Source organism: Toxorhynchites rutilus, chromosome 2, assembly GCF_029784135.1.
Source record: "Toxorhynchites rutilus septentrionalis strain SRP chromosome 2, ASM2978413v1, whole genome shotgun sequence".
Classification (NCBI taxonomy): domain Eukaryota; kingdom Metazoa; phylum Arthropoda; class Insecta; order Diptera; family Culicidae; genus Toxorhynchites; species Toxorhynchites rutilus.
The window spans coordinates 271,426,622-271,450,473 of record NC_073745.1 but is presented as its reverse complement, the minus strand read 5'-3'; the positions used below and the strand labels follow the sequence as shown (position 1 = coordinate 271,450,473).

At 41.3% G+C, this 23,852-nt stretch overlaps 1 protein-coding gene across 1 annotated transcript; it reads left to right on the top strand.

Moving 5' to 3' along the window:
• Positions 1–1,491: 1,491 nt before the first annotated feature.
• Positions 1,492–23,815, top strand: LOC129767577 (mediator of RNA polymerase II transcription subunit 14). The gene is made up of 6 exons (XM_055768618.1): positions 1,492–1,942; positions 1,998–3,432; positions 11,578–13,621; positions 22,386–22,600; positions 22,660–23,391; positions 23,457–23,815. The coding sequence occupies exons 1-6, from the start codon at positions 1,788–1,790 to the stop codon at positions 23,673–23,675; spliced, it is 4,800 nt and encodes a 1,599-aa protein (XP_055624593.1). The 5' UTR covers positions 1,492–1,787; the 3' UTR covers positions 23,676–23,815.
• Positions 23,816–23,852: the final 37 nt, after the last annotated feature.

Here is a 23,852-nt window from a genome sequence, read left to right as displayed (position 1 = left end):
AATGCTTTCAAGAGTTATTTAAAAATTATCTGGGAATGCATTTGCATTTTACGGCAACTATGTCAGATAAGTTCGATACATCTGTACTGGATTTCTGGCCATTGCGGTATAGAGGGAATTGAACAAGCAGATGAACTCGCAAGACGCGACTCAAGCTCACTCTTCACTGGTCCTGAACCGTTCTGTGGAATTTCTGATTGTGTGTTGAGGAGTGAGCTGAAGAAATGGGAGGTCCGGGAAATAACGGCCAACTGTATGGCTGTACAACTTAACCAATAAAAAAAAATATCACGCCGAGTATTAAAATTACTCAATAATTGCTGAGTCTTAATAAGAAAGACTTCAGCACATTCACTGGTCTTATAACTGGTCCTGGTCCGAGTAAATACCATTACAAAAACATAGATTTAGTGCATGATGATATTAGTCGCTTTTGTAATGTCGAACGTGGAACCTCGGAACATTTGCTTTGCAATTGCGGAGCTCTTACAAGACGCAGACTTTAATACCTTGATAAGGCTATTCTGGGCCCATCAGGATTGAAAGTTTCATCAGACAGATAATTTCTGATTGGATTTCAGTCTACTTCTTCATCAATAAGTAGTAGATAAGCTTGAAGCGTAGTAAAAAGAAATGGGAAAAAGTCGTGCTTTCTCTGTCCATGTGTTGTGTGGACGACCCTTCACCAGTGTTGCTAATGGTCACCATCGTATGACTGTTCATGGAGACGTATGTGCTGTGTCATTAATGAACATCATAAAATGAACAGTCAAACAACCGTCGAACTAAAAATGTCATATGACATTTCGGCTTTTTTTCGTCCTATACATTAGATATCCATCGCCCCGTAATTAAACAACAGTGTTCACGGGGAACGCTACCGCTGAAAACGTTCATTCAACACATTCGCACTTGATAGGGAAGAGTTCGACGGTTGCTTTGATATAGCAATCCGTCTGAATACCATCCATCGTGTATGGATGTGTGAGTGAGCAGGTGGATGTATATGTGCAGCTACGCTTGAATGCAGAATAAAGGGAGAAAAAGAATGCACACCACTGCAGTTTTAATCTCAAATGACATTAAAACTACAGTCATATTAGCCGGGATTGAGGGATGGTTATGAGCACGAATGGTAGAATGGAAATAGCATATTTTCATCGCTCTTCTGGGTACGGTCGACAGAAAGAGAAAACATATAAACGTTCAATTCATAGTCGTGTTTGCGGCTGTGCGTTTATTTCTGATGTGACTGTTAGAACCGAGCAATGCATTCTTGGTTACATTTGCAATACATATTGAGCCGTAACTCTTGAGCGAGGGCAGTATGTGATGGTTGAGAGAAATGTCGACAGTTTACAACACTGCCCTTCACTGAGAAAAATGTTTAGAAAATGAGGACATGTCTTCACAACTAGCATCTCGGCTCGCATCTCATCGGCTAAGTTGCTCTACCTGTCTATAAATTTTGCCCCTCTCATTATGTCAAAACGAAAATGCCACTGTGTTGTTTTGGCTTGTTCTGAAAGTGTTTCACCAATTTTGGTGATTTTGCCGTTTTTCCTGTTCCACAAATGAAAATTTATGCTCAGGATTGAGAATAAATGTGTCCTTAATTCGAAAATTTCGAATCGGAAGTTTATTTTGCCGAGCAAACACGACTATTTTTGTGGCTTCCATATTCTCAAAGAACCACACGGATTGGTGTGGCGGACCCGGGGAGGGAGTGCTCTAACAAGTGAATATTAAGACTTATTGCGCTTTGAGGTGTTTTAAACTTTGGGAAGATGACGCCACAGCCCCTGGAACAGGGGGGAGCTGTCACTAGCTTCATCCCCACTGGACAGGAAATGGCCCAGCGTCAGAATCTGATACCTCTGGGAAGGTTGATTGATTTCATCATCCAGCGGACGTACCATGAACTGACAGTGCTGGCGGAACTGTGAGTAATCGTAGTCGTAATTATTGGAAATTATGTTCAATTAATCTGTTTTCAGCCTACCCCGCAAAACTGACATGGAACGCAAAATTGAAATCTACAACTTCTCCGCTAGTACCCGGCAGTTATTTATTCGACTGCTAGCGCTAGTCAAGTGGGCAAACTCCGCTTCGAAAGTTGACAAATCGGCCAAAATTATGGCCTTCCTGGACAAGCAGTCAATTCTGTTCATTGACACCGCTGACATGCTTTCGCGAATGGCACGCGAAACTCTGGTGAATGCCCGACTGCCCAATTTTCATATTCCAGCTGCGGTGGAAATTTTAACCTCAGGCACCTACTCTCGATTGCCCTCCATTATCAGGGAACGTATTGTTCCCCCGGATCCAATTACGCCGCTCGAAAAACGTCAAACACTGCAGCGTTTGAATCAGGTCATACAACACAGGCTAGTAACGGGGAATTTGTTGCCGCAACTGAGAAAATTTAAGATCGAAAATGGACGGGTGACCTTCAAGGTTGATCACGAGTTCGAGGTTTCGCTGACCGTTATGGGGGATGGACCGAATATACCGTGGCGATTGTTGGATATCGATATTTTGGTAGAAGATAAAGAGACCGGAGATGGAAAAGCATTGGTTCATACTCTGCAAGTCAATTACATTCATCAACTGATTCAGGGTCGCATCGTGGACAGTCCAGATTCACTCGCAGAGGTCTACAACTGTCTGCATTATTTCAGTCAATCGTTGCAGTTGGAAGTCCTGTACACGCAGACTCTCCGTCTTATGCGTGATCGCTTGGACGACCATATTCACGTTGATGAGTATATCCCGGGAACGAAGTTAACTGTTTCGTACTGGCGCGAACTGACTAACAAAGATCCTAAATCAGAACTTGGCTATCGGCTCATGATTCAAACGGACCAAAATGATTCCACCAAACAGCTAGCCATTTTGCATATCCCCTCAATTGGTAACAAGGAAGTAGACATCGCAGACCGTGCGGTACGTTCGGATCTGCTATCGATGGAACGCCTACTGGTTCATACGGTTTACGTACGATCACTTGCTCGCCTCAACGACCTCAAAACAGAGTTGCAACTATTCCTCGATGAGGTTGATTATAACATACAAGGAACGCCCGCAATGCTGACGGTCCCAGTTTTGAACCCTTGCCTGCGGGCGGAACAAATTCACATTACTGTTGACACTCACACCGGAATGCTGCGCTGTCACGTGCCGAAGCACTTGAACTGTCCAATCATGCCGGAAATGCAACACGCTCTCAACAACGATAAAAGTAAGCTTCAACATTTGTTCTCGGAGCTTCGTTACTGGATTACCCAACGAAGATGCGAGAAAACGTTGCAGCATTTACCGGCTACGACGCAAGAGCGGTTGCCACTTGTGTTCCCACCGAATCATGCGATCGAGAAGATTGGAGCTCACAAAGTCTACATTCAACTCTATCGTCACTCGAATGTTATTTTGGTAAGTTTTTTAATGCATGCACTCATATGCCAAATTAACAGGCCTCTGTAGTATGACCAATTTTTCATGAGGTTTAACTAAATTTGCAACAAAAGCTGACGTACCAACTGTTGATAGTCCGGTCCGAATAAAGATTGTGGCCGTAGGGAAGCAGACTATAAGGGATAATTCCCTGTCAATACCGCTACGCGCTACGTCAATGGACAACGGTAGTTATCCAACGGTAGAAACAAATCTGTGAAACCTCAAGCATAATGTGGCATTGGTGGAGGAGTAGCATTTAGCTTCATTTGTTCAGATGTTTCAACAGCAATCAAGGTTAGTTATCAAGAAAGTCAAGAAAACACAAACGAAGACGATTCAGTCATTGAAGCGTAATAGCTACTTCTGGAACCTTTTCCGATCTCTTCCAGATTGTGCTCGTTCATTTTGGAAACTAGCCAGAGTTTGAAAAAAAAACCTAAACCTTTTCCCCCTTAGGCTCTTTTTTGTTTAACAGCACAATAGATGGTTTGGAGACATCTGCAGCACTTTATCAACTTCCACAATCTTGGGCTAAACATCAACAGTCTCTTGGAGATCTCCGTTGCTGATCCAATCTGTTTTTTGATCACAATCAACTGAAGGTGCCAATTAGCCAAAATATCACAGTTGACGAATAGCTAGCCTCTCTGAAAACATAGAAGAACATGAAAGGCCCTGGTTTCGACAATACCTTCAATCCGGAACTCAACAAATTGAATGTATGCACCAGTTGATAGTCAGGATCTGGTAAATGGAACAGCTTCCGGATGAGTAGAAATGCCTCTCCGATCGTAACAGAATCCTTCTTGGTAGTAGTGTTGTGATTGAATTTGCCAACCTTGGCTCGTTGATAACAAATGAGCACAACAAAAGTATAACGAGTCCATTTTCACTAACAGAGTTCATCTCTGATCACTTTTGACTACCTCGCGGGCGAACAGAGTCCTGTCACGGTCGCTATATAACGAGTTCCACTGTCGCGGAGGCCGCGTGATATCAATTTGGCAAAATAAACCTAACACGACTGCGTGTCAACTCGCATTTATTCTGTCTGATCTCTTCTTACATTCGTCTGCTTAAATAATATTTTTTTCCTTACAACTCTACAGAAACATTCTGTGAGCTATTCTCAAGACGGAGCATCGCACGAGAGAGAATTAGATAGAGAAAAAATGAGGAAAAGAAGGGGGAAATATGCATAAGTTGTCTTAGGTTTCCGCTTGTTTGGCTCTTTCCGCTAGTTCGGGTTGAATTCTCGTTCTGGCCGGGGGATTTTACGTCAAAGAAATTTCTTCCGACTTGCACTGTGGTTACGCATATTCTATAGCTTGTCACTCTAGAATACATCCAAGGCGTATTATGCAGCATAGAAATCTCAACAAAGTACTACTAATGAAATTTATTGAAGAGTATTCATCAATACCATTTCGGAGTCGAGCGATCGAGAACCATTGCTCGAGCCATCGTTTTCTGGCCTTGCATCGACAACGACATTCATGAGACTACGTTTGGGGATGTTTAGCGTTAGTGCTACGCCGTGGAGTTGCCGACCAAGAATAGAACTCCGGGCCTTATTAAATTGGGTTGACGCCAGTAAGATCCTGATTATACGAGACAAGATACGGAAACGAATGTAATTCGACACTAAAGGCCGACATTCATGCTATTATTCTCCCTGAGTAAGGAAAGGTGAGATCTTCCTGAAAAGGCGTGTGGGTTAATGGTGCGATTGTCTTCGTCCCGGTTAAACCTCGGCAGGTCTTCGGGTACGTTCGATGCTCGTTTCGACTTAGACAATAGATACTAGGCTCATATGTAATATTCCTGACCGGCTCTGTACACGATCCCCATTAAGGGCCGTGACAACCCTAGTATAGCTCCTCTGCTCACAAAGATAATCATGAGATCACTTGGGCGACTATGCCCAAGAAAATATGAACTTAAAAAAAACCACTAAAAGAGGTAAAGCCGACTAAATGTGGACGTACCGCCCGGGTTTGCCGACGTGCCGAAAACCGACTCAAACCGAACCCAACCCGAAACCCGAAACAAGTGGGTCCGGTTCGAGAAAGTCGAATCAAAACAACAAAACGAAGTAAATTAGCGTTGACGACAATGTGCTTCGTGTGTTCGTGACGGCTTCGTACGTCAGATGAGGCTTCGGCTTAGTGTACCCGATGTGGCATCTACATTACATAACGAACCGAATATGCCGCCTGGTACAGGTCGATCGGCATCATTCGGCATAATGTGGACGCGCCTTGAGAAGGCACTAGTGGCGAATGTAGTGAAAAAAAACAAAGATTCTAACGAGTGGTAGAAATGTGAGAGAAGACGAGATATACAAAAAATACGGATAAAGAGACATATCAGACGCTCTGATTGTCACAACAGCGAGCGCCACAGCTCAAGGTTTGATTCAAATATAATCCGGAATCACATTTTATAGCAGCGGCCATAGTAGGCGTATCTGAAATCATTTGACTGCAAATTGTTTTTTTGAAAATCCTGTAGAGGAAAATTGCTTGGAAGCCGAGAGAAAAAATTTGATTTTGGTCACCCAAATGAAATATTCGGTGTGGTGAGGTACTGAAAGATGTTAAATCGACCATGTATAATGTGTTGAAACGTTTTCGTGAACGTACAACTGTTGTTCGGAAGGAACAAAGGACGCGTCGTAGCGGAACTTACGATCGGAAGCTGATGTTGAAGGTATTGAGAACAATTAAGGCAAACCCGGACTGTCGGACTACGACATCGCCAAAAGCACAACTCTAACAAAGTACCACTGACTGTTCGATACAAGAAGTTCCAGAAGATCATCGTCATTTCTGTGCAAAATCTGGTGGCTAGAAACCGCGCTCGAAAGTTTTACAACAAGGTTTTGACGAAATACGAAACGTACGTAAAGATGGATTTTGGATAGCTCCATTCCCTGAAATTCTATAAGACCACTGTCAGAGGAGATATCCCAAGCAAATTTAGGTTCGTTTTCGCTGATAAATCTGCCAGGAAGTTCTTGGTTTCGCAAGGAATTTGCATCTGTGGTCAGAAACCCAAGATTCTCGTCACAAACAAGACAATGGACTCGAAAATATATATGGAAGAGTGCCTCCAGGAACGTCCTCCTCCGTTTATTAAAGCTCACAAAGGTCCGGTGAAGTTTTGATCCGATTTGGCAAGCTGCCACAACAGTCGAGAAGTTCCGCCCGATTCCGCCCATTCGAAAAACATTGGGCAATTGAAATTGAAAAAGGGAACCAAATTGACTCGGGATGCTGCATACATCAAGCTATCGTGGATTAAAATGGCCGCTGCGATTGACCAACAGAGAGTACAAACTTTGATGGAGGATATGCGAATAAAAATACGAAAATTCTTCAAAACTGTAACGGATTATTTTTTTCAAGATTAAAAGAACAATAAATTTTCTGCATTTTGATAAAAAAAAACGTTTGATGTAACTTAAACCAATCCCGAGATACAGCTGGTTTTGGGAATAAATTGAATTTTTCATTCCTGGGTTATTCTTTGACAAGAATAGAAGTAAATGTTATTTGTTCCTCAATCTTGTTTTATTTCAGTGAACATTCAGAGAGAAACTATCAACGTCGACATTTTCCAAAAGTCACCTTATTACCCTTTGGTTATGCAAAAATCGAAACAATATTTCTAGAGCAACGAAAAAAAAATATAAAGAATAGATTTTAGAATTTGAATTTTTCATCAAATACACAATTTTTAATTGAAAAAAAACTGCATTTCTTACACAGTACATTCTAAATAGAACGTTTACAGTGAAAAACTTATCAACTTGTTGCCTTATCAACGAATTTAAACAGAATTTTCTGCCGGCGCTCTAAGATCGCGGTTTTTTTACATAAAAATGACTCACAAATTAATATAATACATTTTCGCAACCCAAGAAAATTGAGACAGTTCACCTGTGAACAGGTTGAAAGTTTACCTGTTTTAGGATAACTTCATAAAGCCCTTTCTAAGGATCATACCAACGGACTTGTTAGTCTGAAAAAAGGAAACGGTCAATATACAACCAACTCCCAGGAAACACTTAGTATCATGATGGAAACACACTTCCCAGGCTCAATCCAATTGACTTTCGAGAATAGAGCTAATGAAATGGCTAGCGCGGTCTTTACGAAGTCGACGGTTGAGTGGGCAGTGGGTTCCTTAAAGCCCTTTCAATATCCAGGACCAGATGGAATTTATCCGGTGCTGTTACAAAAAAGCAACGATATCACTGTCCCTCGGAGGTGTTTAGAGCTAGTATGGTACTAAGCTACATTCCTAGTAAATGGAGAGAAGTCCGGGTTATATTTATTCCCAAGGCTGGTAAACGTGACAGGACGACTCCCTAAGCGTATAGACCAATTAGTCTAACATCTGTCATCTTAAAAATGATGGAAAAGGTCATTGAACTCTATCAAATCATCATTTTTGAACCGTTCAACAAATTTCAATTTGTCTACCAAGCAAATAAATCAACTGAAACAGCGCTTCACGCGTTAATTTCAAAAATAGATAAGTCTTTTGATACTAAGGAAATCTCACTTACAGCTTTTCTTGATATTGAGGGAGCATTGACCAAGGCACCCTACAACTCTATAAATAAAGCTATGAAAAAAATGTAGTTTTGACATTTGCATCTCCAACTGGATACATGTCATGCTAACCAATCGACTAATAGCAGCTAAATTAGGAGGATCTACTCTATCAACGAAAACAACTAGAGGTTGCCCTCAAGGAGGAGTTCTGTCTCCTCTGTTGTGGTCCCTAGTTGTCGACGATCTTCTTAATAACCTAGCTAATTTAGGATACGAAGTCATTGGTTTTGCTGATGATTTTGACATTATCATCTTAGTGAGGGATAAATGTGAGGAAACCTTTTTCAATAGAATGCAAACAGCCCTTAATTACACACTCAAGTAATCCTTCAAAACAGTCAATGTTATTTACCAGAAAAAGAAAGTATAAGATTCCACCTCTTAGATTAGGAGGTGTACAACTGGAGCTTTCAAAACGAACCAAATATTTAGGTATCATGATTGACCAAAAGCTAAATGGGAACGACCAACTGGAGTATGCAATATCTAAAACCCAGACTGCGCTCTGGAGTTGTAGTAGTATATTCGGTAAAAAGTGGGGGCAAAACCGAGAATGATTTACTGGATTTACTCGGCAATTGTGAGACCCAGACTAACATATGCTTCGCTAGTGTGGTGGCCTAAAACTACATAAATATCAGTTCAATAAAAACCTCGATAAACTATAACGTCTGGCATGCTTATCAATAACTGGAGCAATGTCCAGCACACCCTCCAAAGCCCTAGATGCTCTTTTACACCTTCTACCCTTGCTCCAATATGTGCAACTTGAAGCGGAAAAGGTGCTCTTAGGCTGAAACGTATAAAAATTTTCTAGAAGGAGATCTCACAGGGCATTTAAAAATCCTGAAGGATTTTCAGCTAAACACTATAGTAAGTATGAATGAAGACTGGATGGAACTTCAGTGTTCCCTTCAAAATGATTGAATTCAATCGCAACGAATGGGAAGATGGTGGTCCCAAAACTCGTGTTTTATACAGATGGATCTAAAATTGTTCAAATCTAGGGAAGCTGGGATTACTGGACCAGGAATCGAAATGTCAATTTCAATGGGACAGTGGCCTATAGTTTCTCAAGCAGAAATACAAGCTATTCAAACATGTACACATATTTGTTCGGCTAGAAAATACAGGTAAGCCAATATCTGTATCTTCTCAGATGTCAGTCAAAGCTAGTTTGGGAATGTATTCTACACGAGCAGGCATCACCTTAAAAAACGGTAAACTAGCAGATGATAACTGTCGTTTCTGCAATTTCGGATCTTAAACTTCGGAACATTTACTGTGTCAATGCAGTACCCGAATTCAGCGAAGACTGCCGAATCTTATGCCAAACGCAAGCCAAAAAATGCAAGGAACATCATAAAGGAAGTCATACCTTCATAGGGGGATATGCAAAGTCCTGGTGCGGCTATCACTTATTCCTTGAGTGATGAAACGAACTGACACTGCATACATAGTAAACTGGAATGCACTACAATAGATCAAACTAATGGTCGCAGTGGTACAATGGTCCTACAGAAGAAGAAGAACTCAAGGAAAAAAATTGGAGTCTTACCAGACAACTTTTTTTTTTTTTATTAATCCGTTTATTTTTACAGGCTCAGTTACATAAGTTTAATGGAGCCAAACTAGACAACTTTAGAGGTACATATTTGGTTGAACAAAATATTGAAATAATCAATGTTGGTGATTGACGAGAGAATCGACGAAAGCATCCAACTTTTTTCAGCATGTGAAAACAACTTCTTCAATCAATGTGTTCGTCTCGCATCATACGATACCACTCAGTGAGTGAGCGAATCCAAACATGTGGTAGACAAGTTCATTCTGTCTCGTAAGTAGAAAGAACAGCAGGTCTGTCGACCAATGATTCGCTCTCCGTCGATCGAATTTGTGTGCGGATGAGACAGAGAAGGATCGCCAAGTGATAATTTTCCCGTGATTGTACTCATTTGAACCTCGTCCCAAGCCTCGGCCACCCAAAACATAGCATCCCTAATGTTGATTCGCTTAACCATCTCATGGAACTCTCCTTGGCTCCTGGATGCCAAGCTTTTGCTTGTATTTGGACTTGATCATTTGAATAATATTTTGGTTCATGAGCTGTAACAAGGCAATGTTTTTTTTCGAATTTCAAAACATTATTCCTCCCCCATGGGGCGATAGTCAATTTGTGGCTAAGATACTGCATTGTACAAATAAGTCAGTGCAAATCATAGTTATTTTACGTTTACCGAGAGATTTCCTTTTAATTTTCATATGATTCGATTATCCGGAAAATTCGATCATCCGGAGTGAAAATAAAATCAACATTCCGTTTCATCTCTAGTCGAGAGGGAGCAGTCTGAGAAACTGATCATCCATTGCAGACCATTGGACAAAACGATTTCTTCAAAGATTTGGTGTTTTTGCGAAAGCCATCAAAGTCCAGCGCGGATACAACCAGGTTACAAAACTAGAGGGACGAGATCTAGCTTCATGAGGATGCATCGTATGCCTTTTCGAAATTTACAATAAATCGGTCTAGCCAGCAAGTAATCAACTACCCATCCCCTCTTGGATGATGCCTACACACGCTATTAATGATTTTTTCACACGCTACCAATGATACATCATTCATTTTTGATACAAGTTATCTCAAAAGCTTATTTCAATAAGTGCGATCGTTTGCCCCATAGGCTGCGAACTTGTGCCTCCACTATTAGACAAAAATCCGCTTTTGACAATTTGTATTATAATAAATATTAGACAAGAAAAATTCGAAGCATTTATAGATTGCGTTTCGAAGGTTATATATAGTTACTATTTAGTAAGCAAACTGAACCCTATTGGCTTTCCTTTTAAAAGTTATTAGACGACAACTGCGCACCTGCGAGCATTAGCACATCGAAAAGTTATATTTTCATCGCTTCGCATTTTTGCCTTGCGATTCAATTCTTTTCTGAGAGCGACACCACTCTATCACAAAGCGATTCGATCCAAAGCTCCGAGGCTAAGCACCCAATCGGATCAGGAAACGAAAGTAAAGCGACGGCAGAAACTAACGAACGAATCATAAAATGATACAAGCAAGCATCGATGAACACGCGCACAAATACCAAACGATGACTCTCACGCTGCGTTCATTCAGTGTTTTCGTTGACACGTCAGTTTTCTTTTTCATGAGTGATTTAAAACATATTATTGTGTGCGTTGAATGAATCAAATAAGAGAATTGAACGAGCGCTCGTTGATACGATTGGAACCATCCTTGGAAATAATATTCCAAGTGCAGCGAAAAAAATATTTTTCTCGGGTGGTAATATAGTTGCCACGGCCTTATAAAGTATTAAGATAGCTTCTATGAAAAATACATCGAAAATAAAAATTGTCATATGAGAATGAAAATTGTAATTTTGGGTAGCCGTCAACAGCCAATTCGCCCAGTAATTGTTTTAATTTTGAGTGCAAAACAGCAAGTTTTTAAGCAGAGAATAACCTTCCTTTTTTGCAGATCGTCGAGCTAAAGGAAAAAGACTTGAGCCCAAATGAGATGACCTACACTTTTTATCTGGTGCTAGTGAGACCATCATCCGTGGAAGACAGTCAGTCCCAGGATCAAGACCAATCTGGCGCATCTGGAGGCGGTAGAAGCTCAACCAGCCAATCCGGCCCCGGTTCAGTCCCCCCAGGTGGACCTCCAAGTGTCCCAAGTGCCTCTTCTAGTGGTGCTACACAAAACGTACCTTCCTCCGGAACATCATCTTCAACCGTGGAAAATGATGGAATGCCAAAAATGTATCTTAAAGTGCAATCTCTCATCGAATTCGACACATTCGTGGCCACTCACGGCCCGGGAACCTATGTGGATGAGTACGTTCCAAGTTCTATGAAACGAAAATCGCCCTTCGGCGAGGGGTCTTCACCGAAGCAACAGAAAACCATCTATCCGGCGTACTTCATCCCTGAGCTAGCCCACGTTGTGGCAATGTGTGACGAAAAGCTACCGTTTGTGGCGCTTGCCGCCGAACTGACCAGAAGAAAAATTCCCAACGGTGGCCTGCAGGTGGAAGCAAATGCTACCTCTCTGGTGCTAAAATTGTTGAGTTTGCCGCAGCCGAAAGCTCCACTGGTATCGGCATCGGCCGTTGCTTCATCTCAAACCGGGAGCCAAGAGCAGAAACCGGTTGAACAGAAGGTAGTCAGAGTGCCAAAGATCGAAAAAGACGTGTGGAACGCGTTGCTTGGAAGACTGCTATCGGTTTCCGTTCGGGCACAGGTCAACAAAGGCAACCAGACCCGATTATGGACAACGGAATTGGTATTCTATGGTACACCGTTACCAAGTACACACCACAAGGAGCAAGGAATGCGAAGAGCTGTTTATCTGCAATATGATATGCTCCCGGTGGATGCTGTTGACAAAATTGTCGACATGATTCTGAATGATTGGTCAAAGATAGTTTATTTGTATACACTGGTGCATGATTTTCGTGAACAGATTAGAAATGACAAATACAATCTGCACAGCATTGTAACCATCAAATCGTACAGTTATACCAATCTTTTGCTGGCTTACGGTCCAAATAAAGAAGTCAACGTGAATATTTATTGGGACATAGAGGTGAAGGAATTCAAAATGATTTTCACCGGAGGTAATAATGCGATAAATGCACACTCAATGATGCGTGACCAGTTGCAAGCTCATTTGAACCACAATTACGACCTTGCCCAAATAGTGCATCTGCTGCACGAAACCTACCAGCCGTTGAGTTCCATTGCAAAACTGCCCATCATACCCCATTTGGCCATTCTTCAGTCTCCAAAGATTCCGGTGTTATCATTCTGCATCATTCCACAATCACCCACTTTGCTCAGGATGTCCTTCCAAGGTGTATATTGTCTAGAAATACGATTGCGTGGCAGTGGTCTCTGTTCGATACGAGACGGTGCTTGTAGTCGATTCGATCGAAGCCACGTGGTTGAAGAGTTTACTCCAACCCAGGGACTGAAAGGATTCCTCTCGAAGTATGTTGACGAGTCTGCCGTATATCGAAGACGTTCCCAGTCGGAAGATGATAATCCGCCATCTCCAATCACTATGGAGGACCCACACGGGGGACCAGCTTCGGTTGGATCTGGTTTCCTGGGTGGAGGAAGTATACGGGGTCCACAAAGCCCACGTGATCCGGGGTTACGTTTTGCTGCTCCGCTCACCCCACCAACGGGATCAAATCCACACACACCGGCGTCACCACATCCTCAGGGTATGGGTGGAAGTCAGAACCATCCAAATTTCAACATGACTTCCCCACCAGCACCTCACATGCCCCACCCGTCACCGAGCGGAGGTCTCATGCCTTCGTCACCGCTAAATCCTCAACCTAGCCCTATGGCGGCACACTCTCCAGGACCAACCAACATGCCCTACATGCAGACACACACCGACGGGAGCCCATTTGCTGCTCTTTCCCCGGCTGCTTCCAACTGGCCAGGATCACCGGGTATGCCGAGACCATCACCACGACCCGGACAGAGCCCTGATCACAAAACGCAGAGTAAGTAATCTCATTTCGATGGAACTGCCTATGTTTGCATAGATGACGTAAGCGACAAAATGAACAAAATCGACTTTTTGGTTGCTCTGCATTTTACGCAATACAATGCAATGTGCTCCAATAAACGTTGTTTCGCTCCAAGGTAGGTTCACCAGATGCCACAATCAACATTCGGAAAGTGTTCGCGCACTACATTTTGTTTTTCACACAAAATTTGCTACAGATTCTTAGATCCATTTTTGCAATAGGCAAAAATCGAAGATGAACCAAAACACGTGTAAGAAAAGTAGTTGTCAAAAATTAGCTGAACATTCAAAACTTTCTTCGTACTTGTCGGCATAGGTGAGAGACATGAGTACCAATATAATGCCACAAAATAAAATCTAGAATCGAATTTACGTAACCCGCGTAAATTCGAAAGTCGCGATACTTTTTGAACAGACCTCGTGTGTCCATCTTGAATTAGAGGCGAATGAACTGAAAAGATCAACGCCTCTATAATTCATCACATTCGTTCGTTCCACATAGAAAGAGTATAATAGGAAACGGTATTTTCTGCTTGACAAGACAAGAATAAAAATAAATCCTTGAGAAACAGGAAAAATATGTCCCGGATCATCCAACCCGATTCCGTTCATCCAGCGACCCAGTTTTCGGCCAATCTCTGCCAGATTTTAGCATCCTGGATATGTACAGGTAAAGCATCAATATTGGTGCTAACTGCCTGACTGCCTCTTCACAAAACAGGACAGTGTAAGATTCTCGATCAAAGTTATCTAACTTTGCGTGGACGTATCTTTGGCCGGAATCAGCTAGAACCAGTTCCTTTGTAGGTACTGTACGTACCGCTGTTTCGTCCAAATTGAATATCTGTTCCGGAAATTTCTAAACATTGGATAGCGCCTCTTTAACGAAATACTCACGGATTCCATGACACCAGCTCCTGATTTATTGCTCGGAAACGGCTGCACGGTACTTTGGAAGTACGCTCGGCACCCGTCTTGATATTTCTGGATGCCGTTTAATGAACCCATTGATCCGTTTTTGAATGGATTGGAACGAGCACCAAGTAGTAGTAGTCCTGAGAATGGTCGCTTTTCCCGGACCAGGTTTGTAATACTTTCCTAAGACCTTATCGGGCATTGTTGGATACGGAAGTCCATGCAATTTGGCCGCCATTCGAACGGGAAATCATGTGTTTCTGGCACGCGTTTGTTTTACTCATCGCAATATAGCCGAGATACCATACGAAATGGGCACGAAAAAAAACCACCCCTATTTGAAATTAAAGCGTTCCAATATTAAAAGTTTTTTCAAACTTTTCGTCATCCCGGTGAATACTACGTAAAAGTAAGTAGACCATTTTGCCATATCAGTATAGTTGATTTAGTTTTTAGAAAAACAAAATATGTCTTTTGTTCCTGAATGGGTATATTTAGGGAACGACATAAAAAATCCACATGCGTAAATTTGTTCTACCTTATTTTGTTCATCGATGCATCCCTCGGTTTTGACAGCTTATTGTTTACATCTGACACAAACATAATTTTCGAAGCTGTTTAGTCAACTTTTCGTGCGTAGTGACGTGTTTTTAACACTAAGCAAGCTTCCAGAAAATGGGTGGAAAGCAAATCTCAACATAGGTCCGAAATTTGATTGTGCGTGACTTCCAGCGTAAGGAGTCTCAACGAAACATTGCTTAGAACTATCGGGTAAGTCGTGATGCGATCCAATTGGTCGTTCGGAAGAAGAGGACCGAAACGTAAGGGTGGGTTTAGACTAGTGATATATTCATGTGAAGAAATATGATGAGATTTATAGAAATCGCATCAACCGTTTACACTAGCGTGAACTTCTATAATGAATATATTCATATCTTAGGTGAATTTATTCAACTGAAGTAGAACTGCATCCAACTTTAGTGATTTCTCACCAGTGAGAAATTCACAAGCGTTTACATATGCTGAATTTATTCAAGTTATATATACCTCGAATAAGTGTATCATATTTATTCTCACCCATTTACATCTATTTTCACGTGAATAAATCCATCTATAGCTATAGATCTCCCTAATGTAAACCCGCCATAAGACTGACGCCAAGGAAGTCCAGGAAGTGAAGAAAATCCCACGAACGACCATTCGAGCGATTAAAGAAAGGTTGGATCTGCATCTTTCCAATCGCACTATTCGATTACGCTTGGTGGAACGGGACCTGAAGAGCCACTTCGCTAAAAAGCGACCGTTGATTAGCAACACCAATAAAAAACGACTTCAGTTTGCTAGGGACCATGTAAACAAGTCGCTGTAGTTCCGGAAGCGCATTATTTGGTCGAACGAGTCCAAGTTCGAGCTGATTAACAAGAAAAGGTGACTGCGAGGGTGACGGGAGAGCGACGAGGGCTTCCAGGACCGGCATCAACAACCGACTATGAAGCACGGTGGTGGTAAAGGGTGTGTCACATCAAATTGCATCACGGAAAAAACGCTGTATAAATTTAATTTTTAGGAATACGAAATTCAGCTTTCGCTTATAATCAGATAAGAGTGTACAGATCACGTTGACGGAGGCGATCTGGCGTAGTGGTAACATCCATGCCTCTCACGCTGAAGGTCACGAGTTCAATTCTCACTCCCGACATTCTTCCAAAAATGGAAGTAAAAAGTGACGAACCAGCCAAATGAGTTGAAAATCACTATAATACAGATAAAAAAAAAAAAAAAAAAGATCACGTTGACCATGCTTCACTAAATTTGGAAAAATTTCGTCGAACGAAAAAGAGCGTCGTGAATTAATCCTGCGCACTCATTTCGAGAATCCGGAGTTGTCACATCGGGACATCGGTAAGATGCTGGGAATCGTCCAATCCACGGTCAGCAGAGTACTAAAACGATACTTCGAGAACCTAACCATCGACCGGAAGGTGAAGAACGGCAAAAATGGATGCTCCGTCAGTGAAAAAATCACAAGCGCGTAGTTAAGCAGTTTAGACGTGATCCGAGAAGTTCGGTCCGGGATGTCGCCAATAAGCTGAATTTGTCAAGTTCATTCGTCCAGCGGACCAAGCAGCGGGAGGGCCTGCGTACATACAAGGTTCAGAAGGCTCCTAACCGCGACGAAATGCAAAACATGGTGGGGAAGACGCGAGCCCGGAAGCTGTACACCGAAATGCTGACGAAGCCGCATTGCCTGGTAAAGGACGACGAAACCTACGTCAAAGCGGACTTTCGTCAGCTGCCGGGCCTGTTGTTCTTCTCCGCAGAGGACAAATTCAGCGTTCCGGAGGAGATTCGCAAGCAGAAACTATCCAAGTTTGCCAAAAAGTACATGGTGTGGCAAGCGATCTGCTCTTGCGCAAAGCGGAGCGCCCTCTTCGTGATGACCGGCACGGTAAACGGGCAGGTTTACCTTAAGGAGTGCCTACAGAAGCGCTTACTACCACTATTGAAGCAGCACGAGGGCCCGACCATCTTCTGGTCGGATCTCGCTTCCTGCCACTATTCAAAGGACGTGTTGGAGTGGTACGAAGCCAACGGGGTCACCTTCGTGCCAAAGGAAATGAACCCGCCCAACGCGCCGGAGCTTCGCCCAATAGAGAAATATTGGGCGATTATGAAGCAGGCCCTCCGGAAGAACCCAAAAGTTGTCAAATCGGAGGCGGACTTCAAGAGAAAATGGATTTCTGTTCAAAAAAAACTACAACCTGACGTTGTACAGAACCTTATGGACGGGGTAAAGAGGAAGGTGCGAGCATACGGGCTTGGGCTCGAAGTATGAATAAAAAGAAAATGCCAAAATGGTTTAATAGTTTTTATTTTACTGTCTAAAATTTTCAAAAGGATCGGTCTACTGGGCGAATTTTTACAGCGTTTTTTCCGTGATGCAATTTGATGTGACACACCCTTTAGTATCATGATGTAGGACAGTTTCTCGTGGGTTGGGATGGGAAACTTAGTGCAGGTCAACGATATTATGACTGCCGATAGTTACAACGACATTTGTGCGGGAATCTGAAAGAATTCATGCTGAAAATGGGACTGCACCTTCCAGCAAGATAAGAACCCGAAGCATACTGCGAAGAAAAAAGCAGCATTCTTCCGATCGGCCCGGATCAAACCAATGGTGTGGCCGACCCAAATTCCCAACTTGAACCCTGTTGAGAATTTATGGGTGATTTCGGACAACAAGGTGGGCAAAACTGATGTTACGAACAAGCAAAACTTTTTTGCTGAGTTGAAGAAGGTTTGGAACGAACTGGACCCCCAACACCTCCGGAATTTCGTGGAGAGTATGCCAAGGTTGATCATCGAGACCAAAGGGGATCATACTGACTCTTAATTATTTGTTTTTATTATTTTTTTAGTGAATTTTTCTATGCCATACCCTGAAAGTGCCCATTTAGGAGTAAAAGCCTGTTTTTTGTTTTTCTAAAAAATAAATCAACAATTTCGAAATGGCAAAATGGTTGGTTAACTACTTTTACGTACTATTGACTGGAATACCGATAAGTTTGAAAAAAACTTTTAATATTGGAACTCTTTTATTTCAAATGGGGGTGGATTTTTTTGTGCCCATCACTGTATGAAAAAATCAATATAATGAAAATCATGTTCGTGAAATACTAGGATATGCATACTGCTGCTGAACATTCCAACTAAGGTTCCAACTTCGTATAGAACTAACATTATTTTCACTATAAAAAAATGGTTGTATCTCGAGAACGGTTTGTCCTAGGATAGAACGTTATTTATAGTTTTTCATGTAGAATCGCATGATGATTCCATTCTTCACGTTACTTTTCTTAAATGGTTACGATTTCACAAAGTATTGAAATTTCAAAAAATTCATATCTCCATTTTAGTGAGATTACCACGGCAACACTGTACGTCAAACTTTGTTAAATTAGAGCGGGTTTCCAATAAGAATATATAAAAAAATCGATGGAGGAGGTGTTTTAAAATATAAAGTTTTTAATATTTAATTCAATTTTTGATAAATATTCCATTAGTTTTCCAACAACTTTGTCAAACTAGAGATTGGCAAACCGTTCATGAATCGATCAAAATAACTAATTCACCAAAAAGAGTGAACGAACTGCCGTTCTTTTTTGTTGGGCAACAGTTCATGTGAACTGTATACCCAGTTCAGAACGAACTGTGCGAACGGTGAACGGTGAACTGATATTACAGTTCAGAACGAACTGACCGCTGACTGAACTGTGTATACAGTTCAGAACGAACTGTGTGCGATGACCGCCGAATGAACTGTGTATGCAGTTCAGAACGAACTGTGTACGGTAAGCGGCGCATAAGAGGAAAGAAAACGAACGAGTGATAGATGAATGGTGCTGCAAGGTAAATAGTTCTTAAATTAACGAATGGAAACAAACGATAGCCCCATGAAATAACAAAAATAATATGTCGCTATTGTCGCTTTCATAAAAAAACGCAACATTTCAGGATACGATGGTTTTAAATTGGATTGCTATATTATTTTTCAAATAAAATTTTAATTTCATATTTTGTAGTTCAGGGTAAATATTTCAGCAAGTTGATATGCAAATCTATCTCACTTAAAAAATATAGTTGAAGCGGAAAGATTTAAACAGTCGTGTTTTTATTATATCAAATTGTGCTCGATAATTTTTAAATGGACGTTCGCAGTTTGGATACAGTTTTGCTATAGCATTTATTGCAATACATCGCAATCAAAGCAGCACAATGCTAGTTTATGCTGAAAATAATGAAGAACGACTCAAACAAGATCAAAATTTTAAAAACAAAGTTTGATTTTCTATTGTGCTAAGTTTTTTCTAACCAATATCGGACGAATAATGATTAAAACAGCATTTTATGAATGAACAGTCTTACATAACATCCCACACTTTTTATACTTGCTTTGACATATCCCTCCACTGTACAAAAGAGTGAGTGAACTGCTCAAAAGAACTAGTTCACTTAAGTGAACGGTTGTTCACTGAACGGTTCATTAAAGTGAACCATTTTGCCCACCTCTATGTCAAACATCAAATTCTAATCATACATCCAGATTTTCAGTTACGATTTTTTAAAAGAAAGGTCAATGATTTTGGAAACGCCCTTTTGAAAAATCAGTTGTATTTTAAATTGGTTATTTAATAATGAAAAATTGTGATTTTGAGTAGCTTCTATCATATGTATCAAGTTTCAATAAAATTGAAGAGCGTCACGTGAAAATTTGCTGTTTTTTGGCTGATTTTGCATGGAATTGCTTTATTATAGATATCGAGCAAGTCGATAGCATCGAAGCGAATGAAAGATGCAATTGACATAATTTTTCGTGTTGCTTGGTTTGCTTGTTGCATATCTTCAGAGATTGTTTTGGTTTGCGTCCCTGATATTTTTCTTTTGGAAATATTATAGAAACGCTCAATTATATGCAGTTCAAGCTTGGTAAGAGATTATCTTAATTTACAAATCGCGAAATTTTGCTCGGTGTGATAGTGACAGTGATTGTAACGACCTCTCGATTCGATTTACATAATAAGATCCTGTATAACGCACACCAACAAACCGCTTCGTTCGTGAACCCGAAAAAGTTTTTTTCATTACAGAGTCAGGTTGAAACTAACCTAGGTTCAAAAATGGATCGGTATAAGGGGGCTCCACGGCAATTCATTAAATTGTTGCATTTGAAACACGAAAGTGAATAAGAAAGTAATCAGATTCGTAATTAATTCAATATACAGTAATTTACATTTAATGCGACATGCCGAGGCATCACTCAGTGTTGCATTCAAATCGATTTTAATCTGTAATTGGACATTGTGTATGAGAGTGGTACAGTGTCGACGTCTGGTGGCGACTTTTAATTTGGGCCCCGAACTCGATGTTTACAAAAATGTTCAATTAGACGTAAAAATGTCCAATTAAACGTGTCGCATTACAGTTCTGTCCAATTAGCTAAATGTCGCATTAAATGTAAATTACTGTACTATTGACGTGGCCGGTGAATTGGATTCATCTTCACCTTCCGTTTAGAAACTATCATAGACTCGCGACAAATTCAGAGCATTTCTTCAGACATATAATGAAATTTCTTCAAAACTTTTTTTTTTCATTTGACAACAACTGAATTTGTATTTTACACTGTAGTCATTTTTAGGCCTAAGCCAGGGTTGCCACATATACAGAATATTCTGTATTTTACAGATTTTTCGCTAAATTTGAGATACAGAATCTGTATATAGAGAATTACTAATTTTCAGCAAAAATACAGAATTTACAGATTTTTTCAAAATTCAATTTATTACAGTGCATACATAGATACCTTGGTTTATAAAACGAATAACGCAATACAACGAGATGGGTTTCGTTGGAAGCAGCTATTAAGAGAAATCTTGAGCAATTTGAAGAGCTTAAACTAACTATTTATAATGAGAGAAGACTGTTATTGTTGATCATGTTGAGTAACTTATGTTTGGAGAGCTACGTACAACGATTCGCCGATGGTGAATACTACCAAACCTTAATGACTTTATGTGCCAATTTCCTCAATTCGTTGAAACAGGCAATAGACAAGGCTTGGATAACGAATTAAGGGTACTCAAGTCGAATCTTATAGGGCAAAAATTGAGTGACTCGGATATATTTTGGTCCCAGCTGTTGAATGCCAAAAGACGTGATGGGAATTTTTTGTAGGTCGGTCGTAAGACATTTTTGATGACATTCATAAGCATGTGTTGAGAGAATGTTTAGCTTTACAGTGTCTACAAAACAAAGTCTGGAAATCGGTTGGCTCGCACAATTATGGACTCTATTTCGGAAGCGAAGTACTATGTATCGGTTCAAGGAGGAGCGTCAAGAATAAAGTTGAAGGAAAATTTGAAGGCAAAGTTCAACAAAACCATGTAGAAATATCATACAATTCACAGGCGAAAACCCTTTCTATGATTTATTTTGTTGTATTGACAGGACTTTAACAACCCATAAATAACAAAAATAAGTTCAAAGTGAAAATAAACCTTTATTTTAATTTATTCCGATACAGATTTTTTGGCTAAAAACACAGATGTACAGATTTTTTCAGAAAATTTTACAGAATTAAATGTAGCAACCCTGGCGTAAGCGTATTCTTATTCTATCGATACACAATACATGTCGCCTTTTTCGGCGTAAGAATATTCCTATTGTTCAAATGTTCACAGTTTGACTGTCCACAGCGAGACTGTTGATATGATGTTTCCATTGTTGTGTTGTTAATAGTGTCAATTACCGATGCAGCAGACCGAAAATGTGAGCGGTAAGGGACTGGAAATACCGTCACATGATGATTGTTGCGTGGACATAGTAGCTAGAATAACACACAAAGATGGTCAGTTGAGGACCCTGAGTTATGAGCTCATGATTGTTCGCTTAGTAACGGACACGCCACTACGAAGCTACGAAGACCACCTATTATCGTAAATGTAAATGTTAATACTAAAGACGAAACAACCTGGTGCTTACGTCCAGCAATGCGAACAAATATTCATTGCGCATAAATTGACGTAAGCATTTTCCAAATGGAGCAAATTTGTTTCAATCCACAAAATCTCTCAACCCATCCTTTTATCGATAATATTCTTTAATTGGACAAATTATTTCATTGGAAATGTGCATAGTTATGCTTTTAGGCAAAAAAAAACCAATATGCGTTTTCCCAACACTAATGGTATTGGTGATTACGTCTTCTCTGCAAACACGGACAGAGAAGGAACAAATCTAAACATATCTCCCCATAATAGCTTCTCACCACAACACTTCACGAGTGCTACCGGCGCGGTCATGGGCAGGAGCCATTCCAACGTTGTTAACCCACGAGTCATTGGATACCCTATGTCGAGCTACACCTCATCCACAGAAAGAAATTCCCGGGCCAGAGCTTAGTCCGCTGGAGCGATTCCTCGGATCGGTATTCATGCGTCGTCAATTACAGCGCATCGTCCATCAAGAGGAAAATGTAATCATCTAATCCCTAATAATATCAACGGAAATCTAAAATACACCTTCATTTCACAGCTCACTGCCATCACATCCAATGAACCGGGAGTAGTTCTATTCAAGGCAGATAATCTGCAGTATCAGGTATTCCTCAACCCAAACCACATGCAGTCGTTGCATATGAAGGTTAGTCAGATGCCCATGGCACCAAGCATGGACGGCAAAACACCGTACCAGTGGGCCCCAGAAGATCTCCAAATTCTCGAACAATTCTTCGACCAACGAGTAGCCGTTCCACCCTACAGACCTGCGGTCGTTACCAGCTTCACCCGGATGCTGAATCTACCTTCCCAAGTGATGAAAGACTTCATTCAAATCATGCGCCTAGATTTGCTGCCAGAGCTCGGCCAGGGTAACAAATGGAACGTGCAATTCATTCTTCGTATGCCACCATCGGCGACCCCAATCGTTCCGGTCGGAACGACCACCATTCTGTCGCACAGGCAGAAAATTCTATTCTTCATCCAAATAACCCGAGTGCCCTACCTTCCGAACATGGAATGGAAAGATTCGGTCACCATGCTGCTGCCTATGGTCTACGATATGACGGTCAATCACACCCAGCTGGCGGAGCGTCGTGAGCAAGTTACCCCTCAGCTGACCAGTGCGGTTAGTGCACATTTGCGACGTTTCGTCGAATGCACAGTTCTGCAGCCGGGCGAATGCTCCCTATTCCCAGCGGTGCGCGATTTACTCATGAACATGACGCTTCCCAACGAGCAGCCTCCTCCAGGACAGATGGCCAATCAAGTAAGTTAACATCTGATCGCAATTTTAGACATAACAAATACCTAACGAAAAGCATAAAATTCCAGATTGGTCCCATGGGAGGATTAGCCCCGGGAGCAGGTCCAGGCCAGATGGCCCAAATCGTGCCCCCTCCTGTAGGCGCACAAGTTGGATCAAGTCCCAACCCGATGATGCATTCACCCATGCAAATGGGTGCCACCGGGCAGCAACCGAATTACGGTGGAATGGTCGGTGGAGGAGGGCAATCTGTTGGTCCTGGTCAAGGAGCAGGGGGTCCAAATTAAAGATAAAAGTCGCTGGGGATATACTTTTTTCTCTGGAAATAGACACTGGTTGTATATCAAATGTTAGACACAGGAATGAATAATCAAAATGTGAATACACATATATGAAAATAAACATTCTTCATAACAAGCTCGAGAAAGTATACGTTTAAACGTGTTTTTATTTTTGTTTCCGCC

Bases quoted from the DNA above. Each gene is read 5' to 3' on its own strand.
- LOC129767577 (XM_055768618.1), top strand. From the start codon at position 1,788: ATGACGCCACAGCCCCTGGAACAGGGGGGAGCTGTCACTAGCTTCATC. The intron at 3,433-11,577 runs GTAAGTTTTTTA...CCTTTTTTGCAG, and splicing joins GTCACTCGAATGTTATTTTG to ATCGTCGAGCTAAAGGAAAA. The intron at 23,392-23,456 runs GTAAGTTAACAT...ATAAAATTCCAG, and splicing joins CAGGACAGATGGCCAATCAA to ATTGGTCCCATGGGAGGATT.